This window comes from Anser cygnoides, chromosome 3 (assembly GCF_040182565.1).
Source record: "Anser cygnoides isolate HZ-2024a breed goose chromosome 3, Taihu_goose_T2T_genome, whole genome shotgun sequence".
Lineage (NCBI taxonomy): Eukaryota > Metazoa > Chordata > Aves > Anseriformes > Anatidae > Anser > Anser cygnoides.
In genome coordinates, this window is record NC_089875.1 from 69,999,208 (window position 1) to 70,009,079 (window position 9,872).

General features: G+C 41.7%; 1 protein-coding gene across 1 annotated transcript; it reads left to right on the top strand.

Annotated features, from left to right (window-relative positions):
* Nucleotides 1–920: 920 nt before the first annotated feature.
* On the top strand, nucleotides 921–9,167 carry LOC106029538 (amine sulfotransferase-like). The gene is made up of 7 exons (XM_048065564.2): nucleotides 921–1,242; nucleotides 3,714–3,884; nucleotides 4,991–5,199; nucleotides 5,791–5,917; nucleotides 6,597–6,691; nucleotides 7,346–7,526; nucleotides 8,526–9,167. The coding sequence occupies exons 2-7, from the start codon at nucleotides 3,746–3,748 to the stop codon at nucleotides 8,648–8,650; spliced, it is 876 nt and encodes a 291-aa protein (XP_047921521.2). The 5' UTR covers nucleotides 921–1,242; nucleotides 3,714–3,745; the 3' UTR covers nucleotides 8,651–9,167.
* Nucleotides 9,168–9,872: the final 705 nt, after the last annotated feature.

Sequence of the window (9,872 nt, forward strand, 5' to 3'; positions counted from 1 at the left end):
AAAGCTAGTATTAGAATGAACAGAAATGTATTGTGTGAAAGCACCAGAGGAAGCAACCAGAGAAGGACATAGGAGGCCGATGTTAATGGCACTGAAAATGTGGTTTTGTTTAAACCATACAATAAACCATAAATTTACTTTCCTATACAATCTCAAACTGGACTTTGTGCAACTGTACCTATAAGGTAAGTGTAGGTCAGGTATCTGGATCCCAAAGTTGATCATTAATATTGTAATGGACTATTTGTTCCAAAAGAGATAATGCACGTGGAGATTATGTTCAATGACGTGCAGATAGACTGTGATTCAGAGCTACTGACAAGGGACAAGTCCTAACTTCAGGATGCTGACACTTTAAAATATCTTAGGGATTTGTATGATTTCCCCTCTCACCATCTGTCCAAAGGCCAAGTAGCTTTGCAGGCTATTTGTTTTCACTGGAGAATACTGCTTCTTGCCCTACCTCACACTTCTTGGCTCTCCAGCTACACCACGAAGCTGATGTGGGTCCATAGCTGGTGCTCTTGGGGTTCTTCAGAACGCCTGTGGAGCAACTTCCTGCCTAGTTTTGGGATCAATAGCTGTTGTCTTTCACTATTATTAAACACTTAGAGAAGAATTTGCAGTTACAAAATACTAGAGGAATGCCTGATTGGAGCAGAAAGCAAAGCAGTGCAGGCCTAATCTTTTGGCCTGAGGCTTTCCCCCGTGATGAAAAAGAATTTAGTCCTCCTGACATACATATGTTGAACTTAAATAGCCAGTTCCTTGTCTGAGACCAGGTTTGACCAGTTCGACCCCACTGAGGTGGGGGGCAGTGGATTCAGGCCGTTCTGCAGAACTACTGGCACTCAAAGTTTCAGGTAAAACCACTGTGGACAAAAGTTCAGAGGGAGTGGAGTTAAAAAAAAAAAAAAAGTTTGTATTCCCTTCTGCTCCTCTCTATTCGTCTTTCATAATGCTCTCAATAAAAAGAGGAACAAAAATTAAAACGAGCATTTGAATAATTTCACCAATCTCTCTGGACTGCTTTAACCTTTTCATGGGTTATGTCAGTTCTCTAATCTCGGTGTTAGAGATAAGCAAATGCTGAACGGAAGCCAAACAGCAAGGTGTTTGTGAGTGCACGCCTTGGTTAGATAGGAAATGTGACCGCTCAAACCTCTCTCGAAGTATTCGCGTTCACTGAACGGGGAAGGAATAACATACATCTCCGTGGGCACCAAACAGAGAGCAGAGAAGGTAAGTGTGCCTGAAATTATTGCAACTGTAGATCTGTGAGTTAAACGATGCTATACTGCCCTGCCACTAAAATGAGAATAGTTGTGCACGGAGCTCTTTTGTCGAACACTTTGAGAAGCTCTGCGGGAAGGAGACGCATAGAAACAGGGGCTGTGCGGGCAGGAGTTCAGCCGTGAGGAGCTGGATGTCTGACAGCTGGTGCAGGACAATGAGTTTTACATCGGTTTTCTGTACGATTCAGCAAGGGATTGGACTCATGGCTGCGAGGCAGTTAAATGAGCAGAGTAGAAGTGTACGGTCACTGTGGGTGCAGGAGGTGAATCAGGGGACACCTTTATGTCTGCAGCTGGAGGCAGATTGTTAGATGCATTTTTCAGATTCATATCTGGCCAGTAAGAGCACATTTGAATGCTTATTTCTTCTCCCATCAGATATATTAGACCACAAATAGGCTCTCCAGACAAAGAGGTGAGGCTGTTTTTCCTTGTATATTTTTTATTGCATATTTGTATATGGGTAAGAAAGCTCTTTTTTTTTTTTAAAAAAAAAAAAAAAAGAATGTGTCCTCCTTTAGTTTCTCAGAAACTCTTCATTCTTCCTCTATGTATCCATAAAAATATTCACTCATTCCCCATATCCTTGCATTCTTAGGACTTCCCCAGGTTCAAGTCATGACTTGAATTCAACTGTGTACCAATTCCTCGGTCTCTAAGTGAGGTTACTGCTGCTACTGCTCTTCAGCCTTGTTTCTGGTGCAGTTAGTGACTCATCAGCTATTTAATCTGGCTCTATAAATGAACCCAGGTATATAAAAATAGATAAAATTTAAACATCTGCTTGGCTGTTCCACCAATGTGGCTGAGATCAGCTAAGTGTGCAGTTATCCTACAGATGATGGTGATGGTGGCGGGCAGCTGGAGGGGAGCGGGGAGCATCAGCCCCAGGCTGAGCCATGGAGTCAACCTTGGGGGACGTCTGTGTGTCCTCCTGTGGCCATGCCATGGCAGGAGGTTACCTGGGCGAGCAGCACGCGTGCCCCATGCTGCTTCTTTTTGGCAGCTGCCTCCTGGTGGAGCAGCTACCAAGGGCCCAGTGGCAGCACAGGCCCCACGGGCGGTGTCCGTGCGCACGCACGTGCCTCACCGGGGGCAGTCCGAGGGTGTTTCTCAAGGCACCCAGCCATGAGCTGAGCTCACAGAGCAGGAGAGCCTGAAGAGAAGAGAAGCTGAGCAATAAGGGATGGGATTGGCGGCCTCATTTCCAAGGACTGTCTGCTGTGATGAACCCGGGTCACTTGGCTGGTGGGAATTGCGTAAACTGCTGATTTGGCAAATCTGAGCTACAGGGATAGCCAGGTGATGAGGCAAGGGCAAACACTTCAGGCAGAGAGGACAAAGGACGGGTCACCTACGCTTTGCAAGGGGGAAGGCAGCGGACAGAAACCTGAATAAAACTCCAGATTGAAATGTCTCTTTTTCAAAATATTTTCCAACTCAAATAAAATAATGGTTGTGATATCTAAGTCTGAAAATGGACTTGCTCATGTCATTTCTCCTAAGGCTTGCATGTTGTCTGAAGTACATCTGCTCACTTGGGAGAGAGAGACCTGGATGTTCAAGTCACTGAAATCCGTGGATGTTCAGCTCAAAGGGACACAAACCCAAAACTTCAAACCTGGATGTTCATTTTGCTTTTGCTCAGCTAGAAGAGTTGGTCTCTCTCTTCACTCTGTTTCTCTTGCTGTTTCTCCCAAAGAGTTCGTTCTTCCCTACAATGATGATTAACATATTTTTTTTTCTGGAAAATATGCAGCAATGGTATTAAGATACAAGAATATGTCATAAAACCAGTAGGCATGTTTGAAAACTTACATTTATGCCTACCCATCCCTGTTTGTAGAAATTATGCTTACTATGGGAGAAGCACTGAAAAGGAGACAGAATAACTAGAAGGAGACAGAAATTAAAATAAAACATGCAGAACACAGTTTCAGTCACAAAATTTAGAAAGGGAGCTTGGTTAAGCCAGCTCTGTCTAACAGGTGATGACAATCCAAAGGAAACTTTGTAGTTGCTCAAATCCTAGAGAAAATTTGACAAATGATTTTTTACACAGGTTACCTTTAGTTATGTTACTTTTTACATGTGTATAACATACACTTGTATATGAATAGAGGATCATGCTATATATTTTTTTAATAGTTGTTATCATTAGAAACATATCCTGATATTCTTGTGAAAATATGAATGTTAAAATTCAGTGTATTGTTGTAGTAAAATTAATTTTGCTAGAATTTACAAGCACCATTTTTTTTTTTGTTTTTTGAATTGCACCTTTGGTGTTTTGTTTTGTTTTGCTTTGTAGGGTGGAGTTTTTTGGTTTTGTTTTTTTTTGTTTATTTGCTTTTTTTTTGTTTTTCTGTGAGATGACAAAAGAACAAAAAGGTATAATTTTATATTTTCTCATTGCAGCTTATTCACCAATAAGAGACAAAAGATTAACAATGGAACCGTCAAAAGAGTTTATGTTCAAGTACAAAGGGTTTTACTTCGGTGTAAATACTTCAGTCGAGCACGTAGCTTCTCTGGAGAATTTTGAAATCAAAGACAGTGACATATTTATAGCTACTTATCCCAAATCAGGTAAGAATGGAACCGTTTCCAAAGAGGAAATAAATCTGCCTTTATTCAGCTGCCTAATCACAGATGTGCCTAAGGTTGTTGGCTTTGCTTTTAGACCTGAACCATCTCTGAGCATATGCAGTGCAGCATTAAGTACGAATCCTGCACAGCCATGGCCTGAACAGGCAGACACAAGATTCCTGCTGTCCAACTGAGTTGATCTACCTCAGTCTTTGACTCGGTGCTCAGAGCAAGCTATGCCCAAAACAAGCTGAGTTTCTGAAGGTACAAGAAGCCTGTGGAGAGGTCCCGAGTGGCAGTGGTAGGGGACAGAGAGCCCAAGTGATGCTAGTGATGCTAACTCATCATCAGGTGGTGCTGGAGCAAGCTGTCCAGGAAGGCAGAGGGTCAGGATGGGAAGGCAGGATTTAAGGGATAAAGATGTTAAGGCACTGAGATGAGCGCATCTTTGGGAGTGAGAGTTTTGTGTTGCAAAGTGATGGGGTACCCAGTGACAGGAAAGAGCTGGAAGATGATTCTGAGTCATGAATTGCACAGAATATCGTCTTCTTCCCATTCACAGCTTTTCCTCTGTCCTGTCCCCCCATCTGTTCTTCCTCACCAGCTATCTAAGGTGCCCTCTAATCCTTCTGTTGAAGCTCCACCTCTGTACAGAAAAATTGACTGGGCTGATGATGCCAAGCAGAGTAAGACAGTCATCACAGCTGTGAAATCACCATTTGTGCTTTATAAGCACGGTGTTTGTTTTGGGGCATCTTACAACACTTTTCAGGAATTCGGGAAGGAAAAGTCTTTTCCTAGATCCCTTCAGGATGAGAAATATTTTTGGGAGTGTGGACCACAGAGATGAAACAGCTCATGTTGCTACAAGAGAGTGAGGACAGGCACAATTTGTGTGGAAGCTGAGTATGCTGTGTGAAAGAACTGAAGGTTTAGTTACCTGCCATGGATTTTATGTTTGCTATCTTCAGTATGCAAAGCTGTATTTATATTCACAAACTGAAACAGCTACAACTGTGCAGAGGCTGTGTTTTTGACAATATACTGTCTTTAATTTAAAATGAAAATAAATAATCAACGTTCAAACAAAAAGATCTTCTTCTCAGGAACTGTGTGGACTCAGAACATTTTGAGCTTAATACTTCATGAAGGCCACCGAAATGGAACAGAAGATATGGAGCTCATGGACAGAATCCCATGGCTGGAATACAATATAAAAAATAAGGATTTTGCAAGTCTTCCTTTGCCTCGTGTTTTTGCCACCCACCTGCCTTACTACTTACTTCCAAGAGACCTGAGAAACAAAAGAGGACGTGTAAGTGATGTTATTTTTACAATGTACTTAAAAACAATCAGGAAAATTTGCCTCAGTGATTTGGTCCAAATTCTGCCTTTTTCGTGTTTTATTTCCCCATGCCTTGGTGTAGATATCACCAGCTTAATACACGTGGGGAGATCAGTGACCTTCTAGAGCCCACCAGTTCTGTTTCCTCTTGCCAAATCTCTCAGCCTTAACACTGCTAGAGAGATGGGTGGTGCAGCAATGTATCTCAGGAGGACCTGCAAGGGTCAAAGACTTGGACTGATCTTACTCTTGGGAAAACATCCAGTTCCAGTGAAATTATTAGTCTGGAAAGAAAAAAAAAATGCCTCTGACACTGACAAGTAGTAGATAGAAAGGGAGCATGAGAACCACCTCTTCTTGTTCATAAGTACTGGGAGTTTCTGAATCAGGGTCCTTACGGTGAATTGTGTCACAGCTCAGGGGCTGTCTCCCATTACAAAAAACTCCTAGAGGCAGATATAGCCGGTCTACAACACTAAGGCTCGTTTACTGAACATGGACATTACAGAGTCCTGTAATATCTCTGAGACCAGTGTTCTTTTTTTTTTTTCTTTTTTTCAGATTATTTATATTACCAGGAACCCCAAGGATGTGGTGGTTTCTTACTACCACTTTTCCAAATACATGAACATAGTAGAGGAAGCTCCAGATTTTAACACTTGCATGGAGAGGTTTTTAGCTGGCAAAGGTAGGATATCTTTCTTACTTAAGGAGTCCAAATCCTGGTCCATGACCTCAGATTGAATGAAGATAAATTTTATCAATAAATACCAAGTACCCAGAACCCTCAGCTATGCTGTAACCTGGATCCAAAGCTGCAGAGGCTGCCTGAGCTTGGCACCATTTTCTGATTAAATTTCGTCCAAAGGAGGTAGTATAGTCAAGGCATTGCTGCTCCCCAGCAATGTGCAAACTGTTTGTTTTATCTGCGTTGGATGCCGACTCAGAATATAGCCATTATGGCTGAGGAGCTCTTAACACCTTCTGCACTTGGTTAGTGGAGCTGAACCCATAGGAAAAGACAGTACAGGGAAAATAGAGAAGTAGGTTTTTGCTTCTGCCGGTGTTAGTGCAGGTTGCCAGAAACCAGAGGGGATTTGCCACATGAGCATAAAGAATTGTCACCCATAGCCTGTGAGCACGCATCCCTCCACCCCCTGTAAAAAGCCCAACCCATTATGCCTTTACAGGCATAACTTCCTTCTGAGCCTTGGGAAAAAAAGGAACAGAAGAGAGGAAAGCCTACGCTCCTATCCTCAAAAATAATGCAGGTGCCAAAAAAGTGACTGATAATGTTACTGTTTTACTGTTAGCTGTTAACAACATTTTTTTCTCTCTCTCTCTCTCAATTATTTTCCCTTGATAAGTGATTGCCAGTTCTTGGTTTGATCACGTTGCGGGCTGGTATGGCCATGCAGAGGATTTCAATATACTCTTCCTTACCTATGAAGATATGAAAAAGGTGAGGTCAATTATATCACTGTATTCAAGGGTTTCTCTTCCCATACCAAATGTATTTTCAGATTGGTCTTTATACTTATGGTTTATATCGGAAAGTGCTTAGTCCCTTATGGAGTAGAATCAAATTGAGACTTTTGAGAGAATAAAGTCATTTTTTCTCATTGGTGCAAGATTTTATCAACCACTAAAGAATTATTGGGTAGATCACCTTCTAGTAGGACAAAAGTAATCTTCACCACGACCTCAAAAAAAAAATAAAATAAAAAAGAACAACAAAACAAAACATTCCGAAATAGTACAGGACAAGACTTTTGTGAGTATCTTCAACACAAACATCGTGCTCATAAGAACAGTTCCACTAAAGAAAACAAATGCTTAAGAGGCAGTTGCTAAGGCACTTGAGGAGCTCTCAAATTGCTGACCAAATGTTCCCGGTTTGGTGTCTGCCTGTGTCTTTGTGCAATTTCTCCTTCCTCCAAGGCAGCTTGCTGCCATAGGTGGCTACAGCATCCCTGCTCTCGAGAGCTCAAAACATGCAAGTGAGACTATGCTCTCATAAAAACCATGGCCCGTTTTGAACCTAGATTTATGCCCTTTATGATCCTGTATTTAGTTCTTTGCATCAACAAGACGCTTTAAAGTAATATTATTGCAGGATCTCAGAAGTTCTGTGCTGAAGATCTGCAACTTCCTAGGCAAGAAGCTGAGTGAAGAGGAAATAGAAAGCATTGTGAGACAGGCTACTTTTGAGAACATGAAGAAAGATCCCAGGGCAAACTACGAGAACCTGCCAGATGACATCGCAGACAAAAAAAAGGGTAGATTTCTACGAAAAGGTAAAATGGAAGCAGTCCATTGTAACAGATCTCTAATTCCTCTTCTTGGTGCAAGATGTACCTAGGGCTTATGAACTTAGCTGGAATGGCCCATTGTCAGAGGGAGAGCTCAGGTTAGCCATGATTAAATCTGTAAGAGCTGTTTTCTTGCTAGGGCATCACTGATTTTACCACATTTTCCTAAGGATGATAAAACATTATGTTTTACTGATTGCAACAGAAGTTGCAGAAGGCCTGCCCAATATCAGAGAAGATCTGAGGGTTGCGCTGAACAAGGGGTAAGGTAGCACTTTCTTACTGGGGGCTGTCATGGTTATGAGCAATTTGCTAAATGGACAGGTAGCTTTCACTGGGGAGAAGAGCCTCTCCCAGACAAAAAGATAAAGATGGTGCTTCAGGGCCTCCAAGAGACTTACCATCCAGACACAACAGTGAATTTGATTTGAATAGTGACGGTCTACCTGGAGAGGCTGTTCAAGGATGAAAATAGTGCTGCCCTCCTTCACAGATGTTTTTTCTTACTTTTCAAGGCAAGAGTCATCTTCACAGTATGAGCGTAGCCTCTTTTACCAACTACCCTCAAGGTGAATACAAAGCATCCCTGGTCTCCTGGGTTTGTGTCCTGATGCACGGTGTAGGAGGAGACCTTTAAAGGTTAAAGAGTGGTGCACTCAGAGAGGAAGAAAAAAAAAGAGGTGTTACTTTTAACCCTTTCCCCCATCTCTTATTTGATCTCAAAGGAATCACTAAAAAACAGAACCAGGGAGCTTAGTGACCTTATGAGGAGACAGGACTATATGCTGTGTTTTATTCACATCCCCTAGATTTGGAAGTGTCCCCTCCAAAGAGCACACGGAGTCTCTCTCAGAGGGCTGGCAACTGAGAGATGCTGAGGAAGCCAGGAGGAGCCTCCTGAGGATAGCGCTTGCTGTCGGCCGGCAGGCTTCCAGACAGGTGCATGTTCTGCTTCTCACCCCGCTTTGTTGCTTCTTTCCTCAGGCACTGTTGGAGACTGGAAAAATATGATGACAGTGGCGCAGAGTGAAAGGTTTGATGAAGTACTTAACGAGAAAATTAAGACCCTGCCCATCAAAATCACCTGGGATATTAACAATGAAATGTAGGCTGGTTTTGAGTCTCATCATCCTTTGGAGTTTACAGCGGATGGATGCACCTGAAGTTCTAGAATAACAAAATACATCAATTTTCAGTATGTTACTCAATTCTGTGTTATAGAAATAATACTATAACATCTCATTCAGAAAACATGACTTGTCTGAGAGCTATTCAATTTCACCAGTTTCCTGTTTGTAATTTTACAAGATATTTACAAGTTAATTTTCAAAGTAAACTGTGAGTTCCTTTCTTTGTGTTTGCTTTTACATTCACTGACTTTAAGAATACCTAAGTTGTAGAAAGCCAAGTGAAAATAGATTGGTGTTAAAGATAGTTTAAAAATTTTATGGAAATGTTTCTACTTGTGAATTTCTTGAGGCTTCTTTTGGTAGAACTTTAAATGTCTGGACTGGAAATAACATTGTCCGTCTGTGCTATAGTTCTGGTTTCATATGTTTGAGTTTCTATTAGCTTGGTAAATACAGATACCCAACTCTTAGCTATTAAACTGGCCTTTTTGTTGCATTTTCTGATGTTGCCTCTTGACTGAAACACTTCATTACATTGTCTATTACAGTTCTTCAGGTCATGTTTGACAATTCGCTACTTGAATTTTTTGAGAAAAGCACACAGCATAATCACAGCAGTTTTTAAGTGCATGCCCACTCTGTCCTACCTAATGATCTACTAGAGTTATTGATGTAAAAACCTGCCAGCAATCTATGACTCCTATACGCATTGACGCACTATCAGGGTTTAATCTGTCCAAGATGCAACTCCATGCAGTGGTTTCCCCACGGGCTTCCCCTGAGAAGATGGGTAAAGAGATGTATCTCAAGATTTTTTTCTACCAATAACTCAAAAAATATTTATGTCCATACCGCCACTCCTGACATGCACCTGGTCTGTGATATATTCACCTTTCTAGACAACAATGTCTTTTATGTAGCTTACAAAGGGAAGTCAATCACCTGATTTATCAACTCTGTCTATTGAAATTGCTCACAAACTGTAGATCCTCCCCTTCCCAAATACATTGGCAAGTCCTTGGTATGTCTCCAGCATTTTTTCCCATCTAACAATCTTCCATCCCTTTCAGCACGGCCTTACTCAAGAGGGCAGAAGGAAGGATCGTGATCTAAGGAAGAAACATTTCGTTCCAACATTTTTCTTTTTTTCTTTTGTTTTTTCCAGACATCAGCTGCACTCACTAGTCCCAAAGACCAGCTT

Bases quoted from the DNA above. Each gene is read 5' to 3' on its own strand.
- LOC106029538 (XM_048065564.2), top strand. From the start codon at position 3,746: ATGGAACCGTCAAAAGAGTTTATGTTCAAGTACAAAGGGTTTTACTTC. The intron at 5,200-5,790 runs GTAAGTGATGTT...TCTTTTTTTCAG, and splicing joins TGAGAAACAAAAGAGGACGT to ATTATTTATATTACCAGGAA. The intron at 7,527-8,525 runs GTAAAATGGAAG...TTCTTTCCTCAG, and splicing joins GGGTAGATTTCTACGAAAAG to GCACTGTTGGAGACTGGAAA.